This window comes from Volvox carteri (genome assembly GCF_000143455.1).
Source record: "Volvox carteri f. nagariensis unplaced genomic scaffold VOLCAscaffold_79, whole genome shotgun sequence".
NCBI classification, from domain to species: Eukaryota; Viridiplantae; Chlorophyta; class Chlorophyceae; order Chlamydomonadales; family Volvocaceae; genus Volvox; species Volvox carteri.
In genome coordinates this window covers 318,849-346,387 of record NW_003307622.1, presented here as the reverse complement: position 1 = coordinate 346,387, position 27,539 = coordinate 318,849, and the positions used below count along the sequence as shown (strand labels likewise).

General features: G+C 56.0%; 3 protein-coding genes across 3 annotated transcripts in view; 1 reads left to right on the top strand and 2 right to left on the bottom strand.

The window, feature by feature from the left end:
- VOLCADRAFT_107814 (uncharacterized protein) overlaps positions 1-4,429 on the bottom strand; it is a gene marked incomplete at its 5' end in the record, with an annotated part of 6,402 nt that extends 1,973 nt beyond the window's left edge. The window contains 8 exons of the mRNA XM_002957749.1: positions 324-465; positions 812-918; positions 1,379-1,478; positions 2,009-2,059; positions 2,306-2,404; positions 2,817-2,975; positions 3,686-3,738; positions 4,423-4,429. Of these exons, the coding sequence (XP_002957795.1) occupies positions 324-465; positions 812-918; positions 1,379-1,478; positions 2,009-2,059; positions 2,306-2,404; positions 2,817-2,975; positions 3,686-3,738; positions 4,423-4,429 (718 nt within the window). The remainder of the gene's footprint in view (positions 1-323; positions 466-811; positions 919-1,378; positions 1,479-2,008; positions 2,060-2,305; positions 2,405-2,816; positions 2,976-3,685; positions 3,739-4,422) is intronic.
- A 276-nt stretch (positions 4,430-4,705) lies between these two features.
- VOLCADRAFT_98923 (uncharacterized protein) lies at positions 4,706-19,356 on the top strand (the record flags this gene model as incomplete). The annotated part of the gene is made up of 24 exons (XM_002957772.1): positions 4,706-4,759; positions 5,133-5,293; positions 5,925-6,027; positions 6,912-6,949; positions 7,552-7,808; positions 8,555-8,706; positions 9,064-9,108; positions 10,045-10,181; positions 10,561-10,633; positions 11,155-11,253; positions 12,056-12,220; positions 12,457-12,575; positions 13,042-13,193; positions 13,353-13,444; positions 13,872-13,910; positions 14,084-14,210; positions 14,546-14,872; positions 15,360-15,517; positions 15,804-15,886; positions 16,281-16,344; positions 17,506-17,638; positions 17,861-18,090; positions 18,458-18,538; positions 19,099-19,356. The coding sequence occupies 24 exons, from the start codon at positions 4,706-4,708 to the stop codon at positions 19,354-19,356; spliced, it is 3,147 nt and encodes a 1,048-aa protein (XP_002957818.1).
- An 828-nt stretch (positions 19,357-20,184) lies between these two features.
- VOLCADRAFT_107813 (uncharacterized protein) lies at positions 20,185-25,913 on the bottom strand (the record flags this gene model as incomplete). The annotated part of the gene is made up of 10 exons (XM_002957748.1): positions 25,656-25,913; positions 25,526-25,590; positions 25,306-25,457; positions 24,946-25,155; positions 24,797-24,907; positions 23,997-24,182; positions 23,399-23,462; positions 21,756-21,887; positions 20,900-20,954; positions 20,185-20,281 (listed from the first exon to the last, which is right to left on the bottom strand). The coding sequence occupies exons 1-10, from the start codon at positions 25,703-25,705 to the stop codon at positions 20,185-20,187; spliced, it is 1,122 nt and encodes a 373-aa protein (XP_002957794.1). The 5' UTR covers positions 25,706-25,913.
- Between the last annotated feature and the right edge of the window lie 1,626 nt (positions 25,914-27,539).

The window sequence follows — 27,539 nt, the reverse complement described above, 5'->3', positions numbered from 1 at the left end:
TGCCAGCCTGGCGGGGGAAGCGGGGAGGGAAGAGGGGAACGGGGTGGGGAAACATATGCCAAAGCCCAAGAGGGGAGAGGGTGGGGGTAAGAGGGATTTAAGGAGAGGTATAGGCGCAAGGAACAGGACAGGGACAGCTGGGTGGGGGTTGAAGAGGAAACGGACGTGGCGTTCCCGGTCGTGTATAGCTCGGGGTGCCTGCGCTATGTTCCCAATCCCCTTTTTCCGGTCCCCATCCGCACACATTCTCTTCCCCTCCTCCCTCCCTTCCACCTTCCCTCCCCCCATCCTTCTCCACCGCCTCCTCCTCCCTCCTCTCTTACCCTTCCTCCTGGCTGCAGGGGTGTCCTCCACGGGCCCCGTCTGGGCAATGGCCGCCACCTCCCCTGGAGTCCTCCCCCCCGATATGAACCGGGCCAGCAGGTTGTCACGAGCGATCTCCAGAAGCGCGTCCTCGGGAATAACCTGGGGGGGGGGGAGAGGGGAGTGCGGGGAAAAGAGAGATGGGGAAAGAGCATAAGAGAAATGGTAATGGAAACACTCGTGTGCTCACAGGGGTTGTGGATGGGAGAAATGGCTCAGAGTTGCAAGGAATGTAAGCTGGGGAATATGGAGGGGAGGGAGAGCATACCTGTGCTCTTTATCTTCGCGCGTTTCCCTCACCTAACTTTTGCTTTCCCCCCTCACTCACATCTTTACAACAAAACAAAACGACCCACTTCCCATTTCACACCTCACCCCAGGCCACAACAGACCCCCCCCCCCAAACCCCCCCTCCCAACCTCCCCCCTCCCCACGCCTCCCCCCTCACCTCGGGCGGGTCTTCCGGCACGAACACCACCGCGTCGGTCACCAGCAGCGTCCGGGACTTCTTGTGGAAGAAGGCCACCTCGCTAAACCGAACATAGCTGCCAACACCTGGCGGCGGGGGAATGTAAGGGTGACACGGGGGGTTAGGGCGGCCGCAAGGGGGCAGGTGAAGTCCGTTAGGTGAAGTCCGTTAGGTGAAGTCCGTTAGGTGAAGTCCGTTAGGTCAAGGTAGGCAGGCAGCTAGTTGGTCTTCAGGAGCCAGTTCGACAGCTGTACACAAGCAGGCCAGCAGATAGAGACAGGGAGGCAGGGAGGGATGGCGTTAAGGATCGAAAACCCACACGCCCGGGTCCCATGCCATACCCCCACCCACACCCCACCCTGTTTCCTCTTTTTCCCCCCCCCCAAAATTTTCCTCCACCCCGTCACGGGGGCCAGGTGGTGCTTTTGTTGCGTCAGAAGTCAACTTATTCTTCTTTACATATTGCGGCATCACGTTTTGGACTCCCTCCCCTCGCCAGTGGCTCGTCTTACTCCCCTCTGCCTCTGCCTCTCCCGCTGCCCGTACCGATGGATGGCGGCAGGAAGAGCTTCTGCTCGATCTCCTCCGCCCAGGGCACGTCGGGGTCCCCCGTGGTGAGCTCCCCCGCGGGGAAGATGCCGAAGAACTGGAGAGGGGGGGAGAGGAGGAGGAGCAGCAGCGGGAGGAGGAGGAGGAGGAAGAGCAACGAGATGAGGAGTTGAGGGGAAGAGGAACAAACCCAGACGCGAGGAAGAAGTAGAAGGCGAGGAGAGGTTGTGGAGTCGGATATGGAGGCTAGGAGGGGTTGGAGAGGGGAAGCTTCAATGCAGCCTTGGGAGTGGGGCCGGTGTTGGGGTACGTGCGTGCGTGCGGAGAGTGAGTGAGGGAGGGGTGTACAAGCCTTGAGGTGGTTCAGGGCTAGGTGGGAGGATTGGGTTCAAGGAACTGAAATGTCGGTGGGGAATGCGGTGTGGTACTGGGTCAACAGGAATACGACCCTACACCGCCAAACACATACCGCATGTGGCTAGCATATATCCAGAATAGCATAGTAAACATATACATATATGTATATTTATGTTTACTCTATATACATACATATATATACATTTACAGAGGAGTTTGAGAGGACATTCAAGCACACAAATATGTAGAGAGACACGCAGACGGGCATACCTGGGGTGGCAGGTTGATGGGGAAGGACCACTGGTACGGCGCAACGTACACCTGTACGGAGTACGACGGTGCACACGGGACCGCGGCGGCGACTTCAGGAAGAGAGAGAAGTCTGACCACCTGACCGTAGTTTAGTTGGTACATTGTTCGCTCGGTCGGCTGGATGGGTGGCTGCTCTCCTGCCTGCCTGCCTGCCTGCCTGTCCGTCTGTCTGTTTGTCTGTCTGCCTGCCTGTCTGTCTGCCTGCCTGTCTGTCTGTCTGCCTGTCCGGCTATACATATTTCTCTGGGGTCTTACCTTGGCCTTGGGGAAGCGGCGTGAGAAGGGGCCTACAAACACTTTATGTTCGTACGCAAAAGTAGGCAGTACGATATATTCCACGGGGGCATCCAGCTCCTGGTGGGGTTGGGGTTGGGGTTGGGAAGCCCATGGGGGGTGTGGAGAGGCGAAGGGGAAGCGAGGAAAGGGGAAACAATTACGAACAGAATGTTAACCCCGTTCAAAAGTAGGCCATATAGGACCATTAATAAAGAAATTTTGCAGCGACCGCATCCTCCCGACATCCCCGATGACCTCACCCTGCTTATAGCTGATCCACTGGTCCTACCCTTGCTTCGTCTCCCCCCCCACCACCAACAACAACTGCAAAACCCTCATGCCGCCCCGCTGCCTTTTACCTTAGCACAGAGCATCTTAGCACAGAGCATCTTAGCACAGAGCATCTTAGCACAGAGCATCTTAGCACAGAGCACGGACACCTCTATTATTACTACACCCCCTTCCCCACCCGCCCCCCATCTTCCCCGACCTTAATCAGCCGGATGCACTCCTCCGTGGGCGCCACCGGGGCGTGCACCCACAGGCCCCCGCTGGCCAGTTTGATGACCGTCATGCGAACGGGCGTGTAGACGTTGAAGAGCTCCAGGGCCTGGGTCTGCTCGAAAACCCACACGCTGCCTCGCTCCACCTGCCCCCGGGGGACGGCGGGGGAGCGGATGGGAGGGGGAGGGTGGCCGGGAAGGGTTGAGGACATGGCAAGCGCAATGTTTGATGGGGAGGAGAGGAGATGGACAGGGCTTAGAGGGGAGCCAGAGCTGCCGGGAAAATGGCGGGCGCGAGGAGGAGAGCTTTGGGGTGGAGGGCTGGAAGAAAGACGGAAAGGAGCACCAAGGGGGCGGCCATGGCGGTGGACGAGACGCACATATGTGCATGCACGGACGGCCCAGGTGGGGGGTCAAGTCCCGGTGCTGGATGGGTGTTGGAAGAATGTCAACGCGCCCTCAGCGAAATCCATAGCATGGTCCATGGTCGGGGAGACCAGGGGGTAGGAGGATCCGGGAATGTAGGAATGGATGTGATGCGCGTGAGAGACAACGTCCCTTCCCGTCAAGATCGCCCACTGCCGCCCCGGGGGCGGCCCCCTGGCCCCCCCGGCTAATGGGTGGAGTTGTTCAGTTCGATGGGTGCAGGGCCTTGGAAGGGTGCGGCAGTTGGGGGCTGGAGAGCAATCTGGGTCAGGTCGGATAGGAAATGGCTGGGCAGGGTCGGAACGAGCGTCCGGATCAATCTGACTGCATATGTGGGTGTCAGTAACCGCGATCCGGACCCATCGTTTCCCTAAACCCCATTCACGTCGATCTGTCGCCCCTTTTCTGGTCGTCCTTCCTTCAATCATACCTCGATGCGCACAGTTTTTCGGGTGAAGAAAGGTCCCAGAGGAAATGGAAAGCCTGTGAGATTGAAGTAGAATTGGCTGCCTCCTGACTTCTTACGTGCGGGGGACCGTTGAGGGGTTTTGCCGGCATCCCGCGACGCGCGTCCGGTCGCCCTGCCTCCTTTGACCGTCGTCCCGGCTGTCTTGCCCCGCGCGGTGCCCTTCGGATTTTGCTGCGTGGTCTGCTGCTGCCGCGCGGGGGATGACGCGCGTGCAAGCATACTGGGCCTCGTGCGAGTGATGGGCGCTGCCCTGATAACCGACCGCAGGGGGCAGCGCGTAACAACCATGTTTGGCCTTGTCATCTTCATGGCTTCAATTTGAAGGATGGAAGAGGTAAAGGTGATAGCGATAAGATGTTTGGCCTTGTGTGCGGCCAGCTAGCCACAAGATAGTGATTAAGAGCGATGCGACGAATGGTCCTGCGACAGTTACATAGTACACAGTGCAGATCTATATAAACCGTGATAATCGATTAAAGGATGACGCAGGTGCAGGTGCACGTACACCACCCCTATGTAAGGCGAGTGGATAAATGTGGATAACCACGCCAGAAGTGAAGGGTAATTTATTATCTATATAGCATAAAGGTAGATGTTATCAGGAATTTGGAAAGCATGAACGATTGCCCGGAATCCAGGAATGGAAGTAGAAGCATGAAAGACCACCCAAAGTTACAGAGCATGTAGCCCGGCCTCACCTGCCATAATTTCTGTCTGGATAAAATAAACATATCCACTGCATTTTTGTACTGTATAACCCCAGGTTGAACAAAGACATCAAATTGCGTTCAGGCTTGTGCTCTGCATTTGCAAACAAATGGTTTCTTGGCCATCGTTTGTAACATAGCGCAATTTACAGCGATATGTGCGTGTGCACATTTGTGATTTGGGTTACCGAGACGGGCAACATGTAATTTCCTTCATACTAAGGTCGACACTCTCGAGGAGAAGCATAGCGTGGAGGTAGTCGTCATGGCTACCATGAATGAAGAGGTTAACATCCAGCAGCTCAAGTTGCTGAAGCGGATATTTGAGGTGCGCCTCAGGCTAGCGGTGTAAGGACAAGGAGCTCCTTTGACCTGTTGAAGATGGTATAAGCACGTTTAAATGGCTGCGGAGTTAGCGGGCTATAAAGTAGATTTGGAAGCCACGATTTCCGCGACACATGCCCTCGACCACGCCCAGCAATCCACCTTGCGCGTACTGATGCATATTATACAGCTCATAAATTGTGCCTTTTGTGACCCAAGGCTTGACCTTCACACCGTCCTGCGTTATCCGAGGCAGACTGATTCCTGCGCCCAGCGCAGCCCAAGGCCCAGCAATGCTCCCCACCAGCCCGCCCCAGCCAACCGCGTATGCTCGCATGCATAACCCTTACATGCATACCCCCCGCATACAACCGCAGGAGGCCGATGAGGATGGCAGTGGGGAGCTGGACATCGATGAGTTTTGTGACAAGCTTGGTCCCTACCTGGGCGACGTGGCGGGTCACGCGCTGAAGACGCGGGAGGAGATCCGGCAGCTGTTCATGAAGATTGATGCGGATGCGGGAGGGACTGTGGACTGGTGAGTGGGTTAGAGCGGGGTGGGGAAGTGGGGAGTTGGGGGGATTAGGGTTATAGGGAAGAGGGGTTCCAAAATCATACGATACGGTATATTACACTATGACCCGACACTATCCGACACTATGCAAAGTGCAAGGTGCAAAGTGCGAAATACAGAGAAACCAGCAACAGTCGAGTCCAAGGTCCCGACTGTGGGAGCTTACTGTAGTGGGGGTGTAGGGAGATGACAAGGCCGATGTCACCAGGATCGTGACCTTCTGAGTGCTCTGAGGATGCTGGTGTTTTTTGAAAACAAAGGGCGAGGAGGGGCGCGAGGGGGCGAGGAGGGGCGCGAGGGGGCGAGGAGGGGCGAGTGGGTCCCCTCCAAATACCCCGTTGTACACTTTGATCACCGTTGTACACTCTTTAATTGCAAACGGCTTTCCTTCTGCGACACCGTCTCCCTGATCGTCCACACACGCACACGTACATACACATACATACGTACATACATACATACATACATACATACATACATACATACACGGACGTCGGCAGTCGATCCTTTTTTGCTTTCTGATTATGATTGCCTAACCGGCCCCCCCAACATCCCACCCCCCACTCCCACCCCACATACCCCACCCCCCTTACAGGGATGAGTTCACCAACTTCATGTTCCTGGAGCGGGCTCAGATGGTCGGGGAGAGCGCCAGTGAGAACTGGAGGCTGTTCCCGCAGGCGAGTTGCAAGGAGAGCGTATGTGTGTGTGCGTGCGTGCGTATGTAGATATGTTTTGTAGGGAGGGGGATATGGTTGGGTGAGAGCAAGCCTTAAGCACGAAACAAGATGTGTGTTTAGGTTGGTGGGAATGAGGAAGAGGCAAAGGGAGTGTTACCAAAGAAGGGGATCGAATTGAGGTTAGGGATTGTGTGGATGGGTTGGGTTGGGGAGGGGTGGGGTGGGGTGTGTGGGGGGTGTTTATTAGCGGGGATGGGGAGTCCGTAGAGGGATTCGGGGGGGGGAGGATGGAGCGGGCGGGATCGAGCGGCAGTGAGTGGAGCGATGTGTGGGGTGGCTTGGGGGGAGGAAGAGGGATAGCTCCCCGGTAATGGTGGTGGCGGCATTCTCGATGACGGTGGCGATGTACGAGCAGCAGCAGCGGGGGTGGCGGCGGCGGCGGCTGCTGGCTAGCTGCATTAGCTGGTGCAGCTGCGGCAGTGACGGGCAGCGCTGCAGCAGCCCCTTTGCGGCGATGGCGGAGTGCGCTGTCTGGGTCTGTGTTCCACCGTCCGCCCACATCTGGGGAAGTGGGCGTCCGGGTGCCCATGCACAGGGCGTCCGTGTTGGGGGAGGCGGAGGAGGCGGAGGCGGAGGGGGAGATGGAGGAGTAGATGGAGGAGGAGGGGGAGGGGGAGGCGGAGGGGAAGGCGGAGGGAGAGGCAGAGGGGGAGGTGGAGGAGGATGAGGCCGCCGCCACGTAACGGGGGAAGTAGCGGCCAAGTCTCAGGGTCCACGTTGCCGTACGGTGGGGCCAGCGGCAGATGGTTTTGTTTGTTGATCATGGAATTTGCCTCGCTGATGGTGATGATGGTGATGATGATGACTCGGTGTGCCCCTCCAACTGCCAACTAACTGTGCAGGACTTCCGTGACCGCAACGACCTTGGCGTTACCCACCGGTAAGCAACCCTTAACTAACAACGGTAACTGCAAACCAACCACTATCATCAGCAACTTGCGACGCCTGATTCCTTTCCTAATCAGGGATGCGGGATGCGCCAGTATCTCATTCAACCAGCTGCATGCATTGCAACATAATCCCCTTTCGTGCCCTCTCACCTTTCAACTCTCGTAGCAGATTATCCCGTAGCATCAGCTTCACTACTCTCTGAGAAAATATCGCTATTAGTGCTTCGTGTAAAAAAAATATTACTCAATTGTAGTCTACGAGGTTCGTGGTCTTTCCCCACCCCCGTGGTCAGTTCTACTTCTGTTACACTCTTGTGCCCTGGCAGCAGCTTCACTCGTTCACGTGGTTCGTCTTCCCCCCCCCACACACACACACTCTCACAGACCGCAAACCCTAAGTTCAATCCACCCTTTGCTAACATCCTGGACTCTTTGTTCGTCGTCTTTTCGGACGCATCGGTCCTTGGACGTGTATTGGCCCTTTGCTCCTTCCACCGCTATGTGGCCCTTTGGTCCCTTCTCTCCGAAACACACACTATACACACATATACACACATATACACACATACACACACGCACACGCCGCCCCCAGCGGACCCGTTGACCGAGTGCTGTACGTTGACTTTGTGGACAAGTACGTGTCCTGCGGGCGAGACGGTACATTCCGTCTTTGGAACGGAGTCGATCTTCGCCACTACAAGACCATTCCGTTGGGCGGGTCTTGGATCACGGACGCCATCTTCATGCCCAACACGCGCAAGCTGGTGTTCACGACTGCAGACAGGGCGATATCGTACTATGACGCGAACCGCGGGTCGTTCGAGCTGACGGGGCGGCTGTACGCGAGCGGTAGGTATTTGGGTTTTTTTATTTTATACAAAGTTTCTTTTACAGCGGTCTTTTAGTACACTGTTTTTATTATATATTGTCAGTGTCGGTTTACAGCGATTTTTTTATTACACAATGTTTTTTACATTGGTTTGGGGGGGGGTTCTTGGGGCTTGGCGGGGTCGGACATCGACCGGGCGGGTTGGATTTGGAGGGGCTGAGGTACGGGGAGGTGGGTTTGGTCTGGAGAAAGAGGGGGGAGGGGCGTGGGTTGCGGCAGACGGGTCGTGTCACCTACACGCACGCGTGCACACACACACGTACTTACATCTATCTATCTATCTATCTATCTATCTATCTATCTACCTATCTATCTATCTATCTATCTATCTATCTATCTATCTATCTATCTATCTATCTATCTATCTATCTATCTATCTATCTATCTATCTATCTATCTATCTACATATCTACCTATCTATCTATCTATCTATCTATCTATCTATCTATCTATCTATCTATCCATCTATCTATCTATCTAACAAGGAAAAACACATAAACATTTACATACATACATACATACATTCCCGGGGATTCTCTACCCCTAACGCTCCGTGCCACAATAACGAACACATGGCCACCAAAAACACACGCACACGCGCCTGTACGAACATAACACATACACATACTCGCACATACACACACACACACACGCACGCACACATACACACACGCTCTTCACCTCCCCACCCCTCAAATCCGTGCAGGTGGTATGGGTGTTCCCCAGTGCATGACGCTGGTGACCAACGAGGCGGGTGAGCAGCTGGTGTACGGCGACTCCAAGGGGGCGGCCATCATGCTGCTGTGCGGCTCTAGGGAGTGGCCGGCTAGGGACCTCATAAGTACGGAAGAACACCAGGTACGGGAGGTTGGGTGCTTGTACGACAGGTTTCTGAGGATATGGGGGTGAAGAGAAGTAGTGTGGGAAGGGTGAACAACGCGAACGCGGTTCTCCGTGTGCAAGACTCGAGTGACAGACCTCGATACATGGGACAAACGACACAAGGGAAGGCCGCTGCCTTTCATCATCCCCTCCACCCCTTCACGCAGCTCAACTCAATGCCATGGTTTGACCGCATCGTCGACACTTCGACAGTAGCAAAACCCTCGCGCGATGTTATTGCTCTGGGGCCCTGAATACCTCCCGACCTGTCCCTTCAGACCTAACGAACCCAACGTTGCATGCTGCCGTATGTCGTACGTTTCGTACGTACAGGACTATATCTACATCCATCAGGACCACACCGACTGGGTCAGCCAGGTACGACATGTCGTACAGTACGGATGAATGGTGAAGGGGATGGGGAAAGGGGGTGAGTCGAAGGGAATGTGAAATTCCTTTTATCTGTTTTCCTGCGGTGGGTAAATACACGGGAGGCCTAATTTACCAAGCGGACCAACAACTGCAGCTCTGACGTGTCTGAGTGGGGTTGGGTGGTGGTGGGGGTTAGAGAGCCTGAGTCCTAGCTGAGTCAGGCGGGACTTGACAGCCGGACATACATACATACATACATACATACATACATACATACATACATACATACATACATACACATACACATATACATACGGTCGCCCTCGCCCCCTCTCTCATCATTATTCATCCTTAGAAGGGATTTACCTCCATGTGAATGGGGGGCTGCATTCCCGACCCCAACAACCCCAACAACCCCAACAACCCCAACAACCCGCGGAAGGCACCTCGTGAGTCCAGAGGATTCTAGTTAGGGACTGGCGAGGGGTGGGGTGGTCACCCGCTCGTGACCACGCGGCATTCCATCCGAATGGACTGGGTGGTATGTATCCCCCCCTATACACACGTAACCTTTTAGAGGGCTAAAAATAATATTTTTTGAATTGATTTATCATCAGGAAAAACGCCTTTATTTTGATGACCCCCTGGCGCCGTACATTGTAAGGCTGTGCTCGTGTCTTGAACGACTGTGACTTCCGCCCCACTTCTGAGATCTCACATACCCTGCTACCCTACACGCTACCGCCGTGCCATTCTCAACACAAGACACTCCCCTGTCCCCACATTAAGCAAAACACACACATACACATACACGCACACGCGCGCACACATACACACACGTATACGTGCATCCGGGCCCACCCCGGCCCACGTGCTCACCTGGCCCATATGCCCCTGTACGGTGTGTGCGACGGCGCGGTTGTGTGTACGACATGGATGTAGATTACCTGGGTGCCGGAAATCGGGCTGGTGTCCGCCTCCCTGGACTCGACCATCAAGGTGTACGACTTTGTACGGGAGCGTGTGATTAACACATGCACCCACCACTCCAAGTCCGTGCATGGCTTCGTGTGGTGCAGGTAGGCACATACATACCGACATACACGCGGAATAAGGACGGTAATTTACAGATATAGTTTTACATTCCTTGCAAATATACGTATATACATGTGTATGTCGGTATGTGTGTATGTGTGTGCTTTAGGAGTGGGTACACTGCACTTGCAGATAGGTCACATTGCCTATGTCTCTCCCAACCAACTCCTACCTTTGTTTGCCGCTGCCTACTCGCACGTCGGTTATTTACAACCGCCAACCTCCACTGGTGGTTGCACAGTTACAGGAATTCTCCGGGCCCCTGCGCCCATCCCTCCAAACCTCGTGTACCCCCCTACATGGCCCTTCCTCCCCCTCGCCCCCCTCTTCCCCCCCCCGGCCCCCGGGGGCGGCCCCCTACAGGGCCTACTCCATGTTCGCTTCATGCGGTCAGGAGCGAGATGTCATTTTGTGGCAGGGCAATACCATGAGAAAGGTAGTGTAGTGTGCATGCGCGTGTTTATATATGTGTATGCGTGTGAATAAATGTGTGTGAATAAATGTGTGTGAATAAATGTGTGTGAATAAATGTGTGTGAATAAATGTGTGTGAATAAATGTGTGTGAATAAATGTGTGTGAATAAATGTGTGTGAATAAATGTGTGTATCATGATCTGAGCCGCGAGAAGGAAATGGCGCACGTAGGGGAATGGCGCCAGCACAACGTCACGCCGGAAGTAGTCACCAGCGTAGTGGCGGCAGTGGCACGGTGCCTAGTTGTTTAAGTGGGGTGATGTGTATTGTATGTGTGTGTATGTGGCTTTTTCCTGAAGCCCCTTCCCCACCCAACTTTTTTTCTCTCATGTGCCCCCCCCCCATGCGCGCCCCCACACCTTATCGTATCGTTCAAGGAAACGCATTACGTTGTTTTGTTGCCGTGGAACCCGCAGTCCTCTCCAACCACCCCAACCGCCCCAACTAACTTAGGGTTTAACTACCCCCCGCCCGCCACTCCAGGTGGGCGACCTGACGGGGCACACCGCCAGCATTTCCCACATCGCACTGGACGAGCGACTCAACCACGTGTTCACCTTGGCAGTGGACAAAGTCATAAAGGTGTGTGTGTGTGTATGTATGTGTGTGTGTGTTTATCAGGGGGGGAAAGTGAAGGGAAACGTCTGGGAAGGGGTTGGTTGGTTGGAGCGTTGTGCGTGTATGCGCATGTCTGTACGTCCTACGGCCCCAGTCCCCAAGCTTTAGCTTATCATGCTCAGACGGCCTCCAGCCTGCGTGTTTCTGTGCTGTGTGGGACTTCAGCACCAGCACTGGGTTGTGTGGTGTGGTGTGGTGTGGTGTGGTGTGGTGTGGTGTGGTGTGGTGTGGTGTGGTGTGGTGTGGTGTGGTGTGGTGTGGTGTGGTGTGGTGTGGTGTGGTGTGTGCACCAGGGCCGAAGCAAACGGGCCGCCTTCCTTCCCCCTCCCGACACCTCGGGGGGAGGGGTAGGACGTCTCGGGGAGTGTGTGTGTGTGTTTCAATCAGAAACGTGGCATTGTCAGTGACCCTGTCGTACTCTCTCCACTGTCGTACTTCTTCCTTGTCTCTCCCTTCTGGTGGGTGCCCTTTCCGAGGTTTGAGTCACCCCTTACCCCGCCCTGCCCTCTCTCCTCCACGGGACTGGTACGGGGGTTTTCCCTTCCTTTCCCCTCCCCCCCCTAACACCGCAGCGCCCCCCGCCGTGACCGTTGTACGGCAGGAGTTTTTATTTCCAGCGTCCGCATCCGCCGCCTCCGACATTCCTCCTCCTTTCTTCATCTCTTGCTTTTGTTCGTACTCTGTGCTTAACCTTTCCACCCTTTCCTTTCCTCTCCCTCACCCCCAACCAATGTGTATTCATGTACACACGTGTACGGCATGTCAGGTTTGGGACCTCCGAAACCACAAGTGTCTCCAAACCCTAACGGAGGACGACTGGCGGCGGGCCGAGGAATCCAAACCTAACTGCCTCGTGTACGACCATGTACACCGGCGTTGCGTCACTGCCGTATCCAAGCCGTACGTTTGGGTGCACAAGATGGTGGCGCAGGTATGTATATGTGCGTGTGCGTGTGCGTGTGCGTGTCCTTGGGGGTTATTAACGTAAAGGTGTTTTTGCTTTTTTTCCTGTTTCCCCCCCTTTCTCCCCCTCCCCTTCCCGGCCCTTCTCCTTTCCTCCCTTTCCCCCGCCCACACCCCCTCCCTCAAAACCCACATAAGCCCGTCTTCACCCTCTCCCATTACCCCCCTCTCCCCTTCCCCCCCGCACACACATACACACCTCAGGACCGTACAGGCCACATGGAGCCCATTCGTGCTGGTCTGTTCAACTCCATCTTCGGGGTGGTGGTGACTGTGGACGAGGGCGGGACCGTGTGTGTTTGGGACCTCATGACGGGGACCCGGTAAGGGGGTGTGCGTGTGTGTGTGGGTGCGTGTGTGTGTGTGTGTGTGTGTGTATTTAATAAACCTGAGCCGCATCATGCGTGTGTATGTGTGCATGTGTATGTATGTGCATGCATGTGGAGGTAGGGGATGGCGGGGGCGAAGAAAGAGAAGTCGGGGTGCCGAGGACAGCCGATAATGAGTACATAAGTACATAAGTGCTAGTTTTATTAGTAAATCTAATCTGTAAAACCCTACCTTTAAGAATCTGTAGCATCTGTTCATTGTGGTTCATAAAAAAGTTATCTTTCAAGTATTACCTCTCCCCCTTCCCAACCCGGCGGGCCCCTGCCCCCTCTTCCCCCACCTCCCGTCTCCCCACACCGTCAATACACACACACGCAAAAACACGTACCCCCTATTTTACCTAGGCTTCCCACGCCTCAAACCATCCGGTCCATACACACACGCACGTACCCCATACAGGGAGGGTCGGTTCACTCGCTCCCAGGGCGACTCCCGCATCACAACTGCCTGCTTTGACCGGAACCAACGGCGACTGCTAACCGCCGCCAACGACGGTACCGTTAGTATGTGGAACTTCAACAACGGATCGCTGCTACGAGAATACAAACACGGTAGGGCGCTGTCGCAGAGTGGAGACCATTGATAGCGCGGGGGTTTGGTTCGACTTTCCCCTCCACCCCCCTCCCCCTCCCCCTCCCCCTCCCCCTCAACCCCCCGCTCCCCTTCCTCCCTCCCCTATTCCTCCTCCCTGACTTGTCCGTTGTGTGCAGAGGAGGAGCAGTTGGAAGTTACGACGGTTGAGTACGCGGCGGATGAGAAGAGGCACGCTGACTCGGTGTATGCGGCGGGGTGGAACGCCAAGGTGTGCGGGGTGTGTGTGGGCGTCCTAAGTATCCCGGGGGGAAGGTGAGGACGAAGGGGGGGTATGTGCCACTGCATGCATGGGGACGCCAGGGGGGGCTGCAGGGGGTAAGTTGAGGAGGAAGAGAGGCTGCAAGGTAATAGGGGAGGTGTTGGTGTGGGGGGAAATCGAGGACTGGGGACTGGGGTTTGGGGGCTAGGGTTTGGGGACGAGGCTGTTACGAACGAGTGAAGCTGCTGCCAAGAGGAGGGGAGGGGATCGAGGGAGGGGAGAAAGTGGCGCTCGAGATTACCGGGGAACGATAAAAGAAAGGTTCACCGCGTGGTGGTGAAAATCAAACCATGGAGTCAAACACTCAAAGCGTCGAATTTCGCTGACCCACATCGCTGGTACCACTCGGGGGGAACCCCCCGCGGTGTTGTCGCAGGTGTTCGTATGGGACGATATGGACACATCAAGCGGCGTGGTGAGTGCATGTCGTACACGTTCAGGCGATTCGGTGTGCGGTGCAAGTTGCACGCACGCAGCTGGCTGCCTGCATGCATACATGCATACATGTAGACAGACAGACAGGCAGACAGACAGACAGACAGACAGACATGCAGACAGACACGCACCTCCCCTATGTCGTACTCGCAGGTAACCGAGTACCGCACATTCGAAGGTCATCGTGAAGACGTTCTGTCCATGGCTGCCCTGCCCCAGCGCCACCTGCTGGCCACAGGGGACTACGAGGGCAGGATAAACGTGTACCACCTGTTCACAGGTATGTATGTATGACTTAGATTACACTGTGGGCCGCGAGAGCCGGGGGCCGAAGCCGAAACACAGCGCAAGGGTCGGGGGCACACAGCACAAGTCGGTTAGTCTTGTATGCTCCCGACCCCGACTCAGGCTGCATGTATGTGTGTATGGGAGCACCGGGCCAGAGCAACGGCAGAGTAGGAGGAGGGCAAGAGGACGCACCGGCAATGAACACCGGCAACATCTTTGTGATGTGACATGTTCGGAGGTTCCCTTTTCCTTCGGCGCCACGAAACTCTTCAACTTCCACCCCCTTCCACTTCCACTTCCATCCCCCCCCCTTCCCCCGGTGCAAAGGTGAGCGACGAACGTCCCTGTTCCACCGAGCCGAGCGTTACGAGTCGTCTGTGGAGCGGTTATGTTGGTTGCTGCCGCCAAGCCGGTCTCGGAGCCTGGCCGCTTCAATGGCGGGATCCATGTCGGCGTCCATGAGCGGCGGAGGGGGATTTGCCGCCGCCGCAGCGGCTGCCGCGGCGGCGGCGGCGGCGGTGGCGGCTGCCGCCGCTGCCAGCAGCGGCGACGGCTCGGCGGGCGGGGATGGCGCCGGTAGCGGCGGCGGTCCTTGCCTGCTGATTTCGTTTGGCGGCGACGGGCTGATGCGGGTGTGGCTGATCGGCGCCACAGGTACGTTAGTTAAGTGGTTGATGGTTGGTTGGGTAGTTCGTTGGCAGTTGACTTTTAGTCAAGTTATAATTACCGCCAGGTTGGGTGGGGTGGCTCATGTGGGTCACTGCACTGTCACAACTGCTTCGCTTTGAGAAACTCAAAATAAAGACGCGGGGATCTTTCTTCTCGGATGACTCCCGCAGTCCGCGTGGGGGTTTCAACTGGGGTTGGAGGGGTGGGGGCCGCCCTCTCACTGGGCTGGGCCCTGCCGGCCGGCCTGCCGCTGTAGTCCCTAAAATCCCTATCATCAGCAGCACCAGCACCAGCACCAGCACCAGCACCAGCACCAGCACCAGCACCAGCACCAGCACCAGCACCAGCACCAGCACCAGCACCAGCACCAGCATCAACATCATCAGCACCAGTAGCAGCAGCGTAACCGTCCGGCCCTATACGTTCCTCCCTCCCCCCGCTTTGCTGCTGCCCCCGTCCCTCCGGACTCCAGGGAAGCTGATAGCCACGCTCCCCGCCGCCCAAGGGCGGTTGGATGTAGTTACTGCCTGTACGGCATCCCCCGAACACGACCACCTGGTAGCAGGCGACACTTCGGGACACATCCGGGTATGGGATCTACGAGCAGGTGTACGAACAGGATCCATACAGGTACGACATAGCTTCCCAGCTCGCGGATCGGTTTAGAAGGGGAAAGTGGGGGAAGCCGAGGGAATACTTTCACTCGTACTTTCGTCACGTCCTGTACGGCACTTGTCACCCACGTCATTCCAACCTGGCGTGGAATGTGTCCCGATCGCCTTTTTAAGCGACGACGGAGAAGAGGAGAAGAGCGACCGAGCCATTCCGAGCCATTCGTTGCCAACCCGTATCCAACCGCAAAACCGACCAACTGCCAGCTGCCCTAACCGCTAACTACCTGGCTAAATCCCCGCAGGCATGTCGCGACTCATTCCGACAGAGGGCTCACTGGTTGGCTCACAACGGGGCAATCAGCGGTCTGTCAGTGGTTCCGGAGCGGTGAGGAGAGGAGGGAGACCAGGAAGGGGGGGAGGGGGTTTGGGTCGAGCAGTTCAATCAAAAGGGTTGGGGGTTTGGGGGGTTGGGGGGTTGGGGGTTGGGGGTTGGGGGTTGGGTGCGGCCAGTGGCGCAATTGTGATGTTGGGATGTTGACGGCTCGGTGGTACGGCTCTACCGGAGGGGTTGATGGCACCCACAATGGGTTTCAGGAGGCCGCGCTTCCTCACCTTTCCCTCCCCCCTCCTCGTTGGGTTGATATGAACTTCAGCAATTGTACAACTCGTATTTCGTATATCGCATTTTCTGTTTTTCCCCCTTGCAAAATGACAAGGGCATCGGCACACAGTTTTTGAGCCTTTCCTCCCCTCTCCTCCCCCTCCCCTCTCCTCCTCAGGGGCATCATAGTTGCGGCATCCAAGGACTGCAACGCATCGCTGTGGGACATGGACGGCTGCCTGGTACGAACCGCCGTACATTTCCGTACATTTTCGCACACACCTAGATCCTATCGAGAAACACACTGTGTTGAACAGCATCCCATAGCATGTCCCCCCCAGCACCCAGCACCCAGCACCCAGCACCAGCACCAGTTTTTTTGTTTTTTGTTTTTTGTTTTTGTTTCTTATTATTACTCCCCTTTTTGCTTTCACCCTGTTTTGCCTTCACCCTGTTCTGCCGGCGTATACGCCGTCCAACGCGTCATCCCGTCCCATGCGTCATCCCGTCCAATGCGTCACTAGGTCATCTCGTACGACACCACCTGTGTCGTCCTACGCCGCCTTTGCAATTCTTTATTACTTCCTGGCGCTGCACTCGACCCGTTCGGGGTCCACTGTAACAATCGCATCTTACTTCCTGACTTTTCTTCCATTTTCATATAGTTTCTTTAGGTTTTCTCATTCCAGCTTCCCCGGTCAGCAAGTTTTATACGCCTTTTCAGCAGCATCTGCATGAGTTTTTGTTTTTTTCGTTCGCTGCTCACGTTTTTGCCACCTCTCTGCCTCGCATGTGCCTTTGCCCGCTGCTCCTGCTGCCTGGCCAGGTGAGTCCAATAAGGTGGTTCGAGCTTTTTTTGGTATTTCGCGTTGGCGTCGGTAGGCTAGCCGGAATAGTTTAGCTTGGGTCGGTCGGGTCAGTCGCGCGTTCTAGTTTTTTTGGGGGGTTGGGAGGAACACTTGCATACCAGCAGCCCTTCAGTATCAGCAATGCAGCTTTCTCTCCTGGTCAGCAACTTTACGCTACTTCTACTTCAAAAATTTTTTCTCGCCGCCTTCACTACTTTTTCTACACCTACTAGTTTACGATTTGGCTATATTACTTCTGGCGGCTTAGGTAGGTAGGACTTCCTACTTCTACGTCAAATCTTCATCCCGAGGTTACAGTCGTCATCCCGAGGTTACAGTCGTCACAGTCGCCACGGACGCCTTTCGGTCAGTTCTTTCGGTCGCTACTTTCTTACCCTGGCAGCAGCTTAAATCGCGTGTGGTTCGTCTTTCCCCCAGCACCCCCAATCGCCACCCTGCAGTCCAGCCCTCCTTCTCCCCCAATCCCCTACTCCTACCCCCTACTCCTACCCACCCAAAACACACACACGCACACGCATTCACACACACGCGCAGGTGGGTATCCTCGGGGAGCACTGCTGGCAGTTGGAGCGGCGCAAGAGCTGGCAGGACCCCCGGGGGGAGAAGCGCCGGCCCCCCTTGGCGGAGACCGACAACCTCTACCTAGCAGGTCGTGGGGGCGTGTGGGGTGTGTGGGGTTGCGGTGGAAGGGGGGTGGTGGAAGGGTTGTGGTGGAAGGGTTGACGGGGACGTGGTGATGGGAGGGGAAAAGGGTAAAGCAGGTTAGACCAGATGGATCCCAGCGCCATCCCTTGTCTGACGACGCGCATTCCCCCGCCCCGCCCCCCGGCCCCCGTCCCCGTCCCCGGCCCCCCCGCCCCCCGCCGTCAAACCCAACCCACAAGCACAGACCCGGAAGGTGCCTCCAATGATGCGGAGGAGGCCGGCGGCAGCAGCAACAGTGCTGGTGCTGGCGCTGGTGCTGGTCGGGGGGCTCGTAGCAGTGGAGGCAGCCGCAGCAGTGGCGGTGGTGGCAGTGGCGGTGGCGGTGGAGGAGGGGGGTTGCGGGGCTCAGCGAGTGGGGAGCAGGACGTGTTCAAGGACTACTCCCCCATGCAGCGAGCAGCGCTCAAATTGGAGGTGCGGTCCCCGGATGGGGGGGAGGGCGCTGGTGCCACCCACCCCTTTCTTTCCACATATTGTTTCACTACACAGTACTTTGCGGTCTTCCTTCCTTCAGCTTCTTGCTTAATGAAAAAGGGGCTAGGGCTTTTATTCAGGATGAGAGATAGGAGGGCGGAAAGGGGGGGATGCGGGACGGGGGAAAGGGGGGGGAAGGGGCTGAAGGGCGGTCACTATTGGCGATGGTGGAGAGGCTGGGGTGGGGAGCGGTGAGGCAGCAGCAGTAGCAGCAACAGCAGCAGACGGCTCGTCTTACTCTCACCCTGCGCCACTGAGTCCCTCCTAACCCCGGCCCACACCATTCGTCGGGTTTTGCAACCCGCAGGAGAAACGGAGCCGGGCGCGGGAGGCCGAGCGGTCGCTTCCTCGCGGGGCCCACTCCCAGCTGAAAGTGCACAGCCTCAAGGTTCGATGGAGAAGGGGAGGGGGGGGGAAAACGGAGTAGGAGGGGGGGTTAGGTGCGGAGTTGAAGGCGGGGAGGTAGGGGATAGGTGAAAAGAGTTTGAAGGGGGGGGTGGGCGGAAGGAGGGCCCGGAGAAACGAGGGCGGGAAGTGGGGGAAGAAGGGGAAGAGGGAAGGCGAGGAGCTAGGCGGAAAGGAGGGGGCGTTGGAACCGCAAAAGGGTGCTGGGGTCGAGAAATTGACTGGGGGTTCCTGCGGGGGTTCAACAGCGTACAAGTGCATTCCAGAAGCTGTGGTACGTGTATGTATGTATGTATGTATGTATGTATGTATGTGGGTGTGGGTGTGGGTGTGGGTGTGGGTGTGGGTGTGGGTGTGGGTGTGGGTGTCTGCGGGTGGTGGGTTGAGATGGGAGAGACGGCTTTCCGGAAGCGTGCGCCGATCCAGGAGGGTGGGGTGGGTTCCCTCCTCATCCAACCGTCACCTAATATAAACGTCATGGCCACCTTCAAAACGTCACATGGCCACCGCCAACTGCCGTTCCAACTGCTGCTGTTCATGCAGGACGTACCCGCTTCCGCGCGGGAGCTTCTAGGTCAGGACATGCGCACAAACCGCGGTGGCGGCGGCGGCGGCGGCGGCAAGAATACGGCAGCGGGAGGGGCCGGCGGCGGCGGCGGCGGCCTAAGCGCACGCGGCGGGAACCCAACCCACGGCTCGAGCCCATCCGGTAGCGGCTATGGCAACAGCAGCGGCAATGGCAATGGCGGACCGCCGCCCGCGCTGCTATTTCGCGCACAGTTGCTGGGGCACCGTTCATGAGTCGGCGCTTTAGCTGCCGCTGCCATCGTCGTCGTAGCGGTGGTGGTCCTCGGTTACCTGGGCGGAAGCCAAGACAGACCGAGGTGTGGCCCTTGGGCTTCAGTGCAGGAGGAGGGCGGAGGTGGTCGGTAACGTAAACAGCCCACGGCCATGCGGCTGTACATTTACAGCGTACAGCTATACGAGTGCGATTCGTATCATCATTGCGCAGCACTTACACGTCTCTGCTAGTTAAATAAGCTAAGTTAAGGCTCTTAATAGGAACGTAGGTAAACATGGCGTGCTGCAGCTGAAACGGCTGAAAGAGCTGTACGAGTACGTGATCTTAGCTGCTCGTGTGTGTGGGGGGGGGAGCTGGGGGGCCCGGAAACAAGGCGTGTGGTAACAGGTACATACGTAACAAACCCACGCATGCAGGAAATAAGGAAAAGCTAGCTAACATCTTTGTCGGGTGCCTACTACAGCTACTTACAGGTTACTATTTCCGCACGAGTGGGGGGGGGGTAGGAGTACGTGTACACGGGTGATGCACATATAAAGCGACACCGGTTCGTGAGCAGTAGTCTTCATTCGGGAAGATGTTGACTTGCGCTCCAGAGTTCCCTATTGTTGTCCGGTGCGCCACCAGTGGTGTGTTATTCAGCGCTCAGCTGTATGTATGTACCGGCTGGGACGCGGCCGAGTTACTTGTGAGGAGAGGGGCCTCCGCCGCCTCTACATTCGCCTCCGTAAGAGCATTGGGAATGCTGACATCCCCCCTGCCATTCTCGCTTCTCATACAAATACACGTGACGTACATACATAATGCATGCACACACACACGTGGAGTCATATTCGCATTTGGAACAAACACAGGAGGTCTGGGAAGAGGCAGGATAGGCGGTCCTGATTGTTGTACTTCAGGTTGTGGGTGATGATGGTGGCGCTGCCGCCGCGCGGAGAGGGCCACAGAACGTGAAGAGGAATCATTGGAGCGCGTGCCTCCAGGTATTTGGTCGTCGCCGCTTAGGGTGATGGGGCTAAACGCCCTGTCTGTGGGCACTAGTGGTGGTCTACATCAGTGTACATCAACTACGTGCTGAAGGCTCAGATCATGTGGACGGGACATTCCTCTCTTTGTGAAGAATGTTTGTATTCCGTTGCAGCAAATGTGAAGGGCTCTTTTGTTGGATGACCCCACACAGTAAATGCTAAGCACATACGGGCGCTACTTCCGACCAAAAAGAGGCCTCTGTCTCCAGGAGCTGCTGATAACTGTTTCGCTGTTCAAATGGTCAGTGGCAAAGCCTCTGTGGCTGTGTAGCAAATCTAGGTAGGTGTAACCTGTTTCTGACATCGAGTATACTTCACGCGTCTTCGACATGCGGTGCCAACCTCCCTCTCAACTCTTATCGCATCCCCCTTCATCCACACACTTCATCCTCACACACAGAGCACACCATCTCCACGGAGACGTTCCGTACTTCCTCGTCGTCTCGGAGACGACGTCTCGGTCCGCACTGCCTGACGACCAAAAGCATGACCCTTCCTTCCTGACACCGACCTGACCCGCCAGGACATACATACATAGACACACACACCTGCCTGTTCGAACCATCCTGTAGCGACAAAAGCAGATGAGAGGACACCGGCGGCGATACAGCCATACCTCCTCCCACTGACTCATCATTCTAGCGACAGCAGCAGTCCCAGCAATGCAGCGGCCTCACACAGCGAAACAACAACAACAACGATATAAGCTCCCGACTGGCCACCAACCACGCAACAAGACGTAGTGTCGTAGCATGCGCAAGGCACACTCCACACCCGCAAAGTTACGCACCTCAGTACGTGCAACGCCGCCTGCCGTCGCCACCGCCTCCACACACGTGCACGTGGCGCCGAGAAGAAGTGATCAGCGTGAAGAGGCCGCAAACGGCACACACACACACCCAGACACACATACACGAACGCAGAGGCACATGACTTGCCACGTGTGACGAGACCTCCATCCGCCATCCATCCTTCACCCAGCTCGTCTCCAGATTGTTGTCCGTTGTTCTCATCTCCCGTTGCAGTATGGGTGCCCCCCCGCCGTTGTGGACATCAAACCACCTCTACAAACCCATCATTTTTGTGCCGCCAGCGGCCGCTAACGGGCGCTTTGGCAGCATTGCCCTGCATCCGAAGTAAAGCAACTGGCAAGAGTAAAACTGCAAGCAAGTACTCGAAAAAAGCAGCCGCTTCAACACCGGACAACACCTCGAAATGATTCCTCCTCTCGCCTCAACCTCTCGGCCAGGCCAGTCATCCGTTAGCCTGTGGAGCCCTTCAGATACGCAACACGCAACACATCCCCGCAAGAGCAAGAAAAAAGCTTAAATAAAAAACAGAAACGCAAAGCAAAGCGCACGACAGACCTTCGCAACTCGCGCAAGTTAGGGTGTCCTCAGAGGCCATATGCGATATTAAGTCCCCAATCCCTCGATTGGTAATCATATGGTACTGCGAGGAAGGCAGTGGCAGCACCCGCATCTGTCCTCCTCCCCGCCCTGATCCGGTGGAAAGCGGCGGCGGTGATGGAGGACAAACACAAGACGCACGCCCTGTCCCCAGTCCTTAGGAGTCCTCCTCCTTGCTGCGAAAAAACCTCATACGAAGTCTTGTGTGCGATAGCATGGCGCCCTCCAACCCCTTATTCAAAGGAGTGAAGGCATCCTCCCAACACACGTCCTCGAAGACGCAAAAAGGAAGGGGCATCACCAGCGGGTTGCGTCCATAGATGTTAGGCGCCCGCAAGATACCCGCACGAACGCAGACACGAAAGAGGTTTAAGGGTGCACCCCCCTTCGTGTATACTTTTAAACGCAGCCGGGGACGGTATCCTGGTCCGCTTAAAATTTCATTCCCATGCCAAAGGCCAGTCAGTAACCACAGCACTGCCACACATTCACGGGTGACGGCTCTAGAGGCGCAAAACAGCCGTTAGTTCCCCCTCTGGTATGGTGAGGTTATCTGTACGCCCATCTAGCTATGGCATCGTTGTTTTCATCCCTCAAAATCGATCGAACAAACTTGAGCACATACGCAAGCACACGCACACAAGCGTACATAAATAAGCAAAAAAAGTGTTTCGAGTGTTCGAGCTCTCACACCACTTCCTCCTCATTGTCAGTGCGGTGTAATGTGTGGGCAAAGATATCTGCGGACAACACTACTACACGTTTTGTGTATGCTTGTGTGAAATGGTCGGTCGCACGGCCCCAGGCAGCCCCCGCCACACCTACAGGTAAGTATTCAGCAGAGCCATAATGCCTTTCTCCATTTCGCAAGTGGACGGTATATTTCAACCCCTACGGCAGTAGGTACGGGATTAACACGCAGCCGTATACACTTCCTCGCGCTCCAGCCGGCCCAGGCGCTATGCGGATAGCTGCAGTAGAGCCTGAGGGCCACCAGCTGCAGCAGTAGACCCAACAGCTGCACGATGGCGTGATGGCACGATGGCCAAGTGATGGCGTTACGGCATGGGCTGATGCATCCGTGTTGAACTGGCTCGGGATGGCCGCCCCCCCCGGCAAGTTCGCCACAACACCTAACTTGTGGAATTCGGCTTTCCGCTGGTCGACCACAGATGAATGGCATTTTGCCTCCCCCTGTCCTCTTGACCTCGACTTTCCTCGCCCTTAAGCCGCTACTGCTCCCACTCCAACCCCCAGAGCTCCTCTTCCGTCGGGTAGTACTGCTGCTCCTGCTGCGGCTTTCCTGCCGCTGCCACCATCACACCACATTGCCCACACACGTAACGTGTGGTGACCTTCTCGTGTGATGTCTCGTGCGAAGAAGCTTCAAGGGCCGCTGCTGTAGAGCCTGCAGACCCTCCTCGGCCCCCGCATACAGAACACACCGACCGAATAGCAACGAGAACAGCAGCAGCAGCAGCAGCAGCAGCAGCAGCAGCAGCAACAACAGTCTTACGCCTGCGGCACTGCCTGTGCGGGCTGGTCAGTGCTGCTGCTGGCGGTCTTTGCTGCCTTGGCCGCCTCGCGCTCGGCCTGCTTACGCTTCTCCCGCTCCACGAATTCGCGCATCATCTCCTTGGCCGCGGCCAGCTTGGAAAGCACTCCCTGAGGCCATGGAAGGGCGTGACGCGAAAGACAGAGCAAAGAAAAGGAAAAGGAAAAAGCACAGCGACTTCAGAAGTAGAGGAAAAATGAGAAGCCAGACAGCCAAGCCCGACACATTTAAGAGAAGGAACCGGCAAGGAGGGAAGCTGAAACAAGCAAGGGACGAAGGTACATTAGGAACAAAAAGAGGGAGAGAGAGACGAGAGAGAGAGAGAGACGAGAGAGGTGCAGCATGCGAAATGACCATCCCCTAGTACCCTTTTAGGCTTCTAAAAGCCACACCCTCCTCTCTCACCAGCACGCCATCATCCTCTTCACCCGGCCCAACACTTTAACCTCCACAATCCACCTGCCCTCTCTTTTTTTGCGTCGCACAGGAGGACCGTCTGTGCCGCATATGCCGTCGCACGTCCTGCACTTCATATTCCCCTATCACTTAAAACCCCCTCTTCAAGCCTAAGCAGGTCGACCGGTCAAGTGTCTGGCCTCCAGGCCCTGCAATTACCGTCCTTCCACCACCGTAAGCCTACGCACCTTGTACATGAGCAGGTCGCGGTTCACCGCCTCCGGCTTGATGCCCACCGACTTCACCAGCCTCTCCAGCGCAGCGGGCTCCTTGGCACCGGTCAGCTCCAACAGACGGAACAGCCCGATGGCGACGAACTTATTGTAGGAGAAGGCGTCCGCGGCAGAAGCGGCCTTAATTGCATCCAGGGCTTTCTGCGGCAGGACGAGGAAATGGCGCGCGCGCGAGAGAGAGAAAGTATGAGGTTGGTGGAGGGGTAAAGAGCAGTGGGCAATGTGAAACGAGACGCAAGGTGACACGCAGGACACGGGGGCGATAGATAAAAAACCAATTGGAGGCGGCACTGTGAATGAGGAGAATGCGCAAAGGTAGCAGGTAGCCCATGGCCTTTTGCCACATTGTCAAACTTGTTCCTCGCCGCGTTTAAAAGATCATATCTTGGCTTAACGCTAACGCACGGGTTTTACATCGTGTTTGAACAGAACCGCTCAGAATGTTCTCGCTGTGCGTCTTGCCTTGTATGATGTGTTCAACACCTCAAATGAACTTCACAAAGCCTGCATCCAACCTAATCTAGAACCCTTTCATGCGCGTGCTTAGCAGCAGGTTGGATAGTCCAACCTGCTGGACTATCCAACTGTACATCGCACCCACTGGCCTGGGTACCACTTCTTAGTGCCCCTCTTTGGTTTCCACAGGATGCCATCCACCCCTCCCCCCGATAGCTTGCCAGTAGACAGCTAACATTGCTGTCCATAATCCTTTCTTGTTGTTATCGATATGAGTTTGGTTGTCAATCCAAGCCCACCCCATACGAGCACACCCCCAGAGAGGAAGAACCCTGACCCCAGGTGCGCGTGCGCCATGGCATTCGCATTTCGCCACGCCTCTGATGATAAGCCCAAATGTATGCTGACGTCTACAAAGCAGAGACGATGCAAGAGGGGAGACACACACCTGGACATCACTGCCCTCAGCATCTGGCACCAGAGCATCCGGGCCGGACAGTGCACCGGCAGCCTTCTCAACCCGCTCCGAATCACGCTTGTAGGCCTCCGGGTCCTCACCCAGCGCCTTTACATACGACACAAATATGGCGTCCCGCTCGGACTGCGGAAGGGACTCCAGGATCTGCTCATAGACGCTGACGAACCCCAGCGCGAAAATCTGCGGTGCGACAAGTAGGTGTTGGGAGATCCCTGATTAATATACAGACATATGCCAATTAGTGATTGCCAGCCCTCAGTCCGTTAAACCTTTGTGCACGCGCGATGCACGCGGCATTCTCCTATCCCGTGGCTCACCGATGGAACGCACCTCATTGTAAACATAATCCTTGCTGTAACGCATAAAATGCTGCTGCACAAGGAGCTCCTGCAGAACTGTGCTGTAAATGCTGGCGATTGGCTTGCTGTAACCCTCAAAAAACTTGGCTTTCGTCTCAGCGACGGTAGGTGGGGTAAAGTTAGCTGCACAATAGGAGGAACTCAGTTGGAAAGGTCATGACAAATCCCAAATGACCTCCTAACGGACGTACCAGCCAGAACTCGCACGGCGACCGCACGTCCAGGCTTTGCCAGTCGCACAGGCGTGGGCTTGGCCCTGCGAACATACGCGCCAATGCCTAAGAAAATCGATCGCAGAAGCAAGCCATATCGGGTAGGTACCTTGAGGCGGCAGCCGCGACTGGCGCGCTGCGCTGCAGAGTTGTGAGCATTCTTGTGGTGAGTGGAAAAGGAGCACAACAGATATCGTAACGCTGGCTTCAGATCAGGAATGCTAAATAAAGCACTGCTGATTGCGACTATATGATAGAATGTGGTTGTCAGGGTGACGCCAAACCTGGGGCTCTGGAGGAGTACCGCACAGTTGCTCCGAAACTCAGAGCGAGCAAAGTAACCAAGCTCTATTTGCCTTTGCGTGATAAGGATCTGGTAATGGCCCTGATCCTGCGTAAGCGCCCGAGTAAGAACTTTGGAATTGTGGCCGCTCCAGAACCAAAATGATCTGAGACAAAGGAAGGATCCCTTAGACGAGATGATGCTAATTGAATTGCTATACGATAATCATGGCAGCTATGACCGTTTCCTTCGCGTCTCCGGCAGCTTCCGTCTCGCGAGCTTTGGTGCGCTCGCAACACTGCGGTGTGCGTTTCGGAATTCGCCGGCTGCCAATTTGCAAGTCTCAGTTACGAGATGCCGCTCCTGCTAGCGATGGAGATCTCCTGAAAGGTGGGACAGAGTAAGCATTCGGGAGGTTGATGCATGTGCGCTCCTCCCGCAGACCTTACATCTGCCGATCGGCTGTAACCATTTTGGGGGCCAGGCATCTAAACTTGCAACCATTCCTATTGGGGAAACGCAGGCGTTACCATGCCGGTTATCGCTAGCATTGCAGCAGTTGTCACGTCCGCAGCAGCCGCGCGGGCCGAGGATGTCACGGTGACGGCTGCCGCTACTGATGCAGCACCCGCTGCCGGTGGTTTCGGAACAGGCGAGGCCGTCCTCCTCTTGACGCCGGTCTTCGTGTACGCGCTGTTCAACGTTTATCGGGACCGCGTAAATCCGCAAGCAAAATTCTTGGTATGTGGGCCTTATTAAAGGGCCGTGCGGGAGGTCCCATGCGCTTAGTAATCCCTTGCTTTAGTAGTTGATGGGACCAGCTCGGGAAGGGGGACCAGCTCGGGAAGGAGAATAAAAGTCATGCTTCCGATGCGCGTCTTCCCGTACAAGTCCCATCTCCAATTTTACATGTCTTGGCCTTCGCTGTCCCGCGCCGATTTGCCCGTCGCCTTGCCGTGGCTCAACTACTTCAAACTATGCACGAATTTCCAGCTTGGACGGGGCATGGCCTTTGGCTTACCGTATCGTGAACTTAGTATGATGTGGGAAAGGAGGTTGTAGGCTGCAGGTCCGGCTGCCAGCTTACCGATGAACCGACCGGCCGAGTGATCTCTGTGTTACCCCTGATTCCGTTCCCCCTCTCTTTGCAGCGTCTTTGCGTGGCCATATCCCCTCAGTCGGCCCATGCGCGTTTACCCCCCCCCCCCCGATAGCTCACGGCATCGCCACTGCTGCTCATGTGCTACCTCACTCCCAACATCAAACATACATGCATGCGGTTTTGCGTATGTGGTGCAACCTTCTTAACATGCATGCATGCATACGAATAAGTTGTCTTGTTGTGTGATGCTATCTTGTACAGCCAGTGGGGCTCACCCTTTACTCACACACCAACACTTCGTCCTAAATGAAGTTGGGGCCCCCCATGATACGATGAGGGTGGTGATGCAATGACGGCGGAGAGGCATTGAGGCGTAACTGGGGCCCCAGAAAGCTCTCTTGGCGCTTTTTTGTTTGTTGCATGGCGATCCCTTCCCGGCGATCCCTGGATTTGGGTCTTAAAAATGTTCTCCCAGCGCCACCTTGATGCCATGTTTCTTTTTTCTACGATGCGTTCGTGCGCGGCAGCTGCCCAAGCCCCTCGCCTCTCTCTTCCCCGTTCTCTCTTCACCTCATCGCGCTCCTTTACCGTCGCATCCGTTGCCGCAG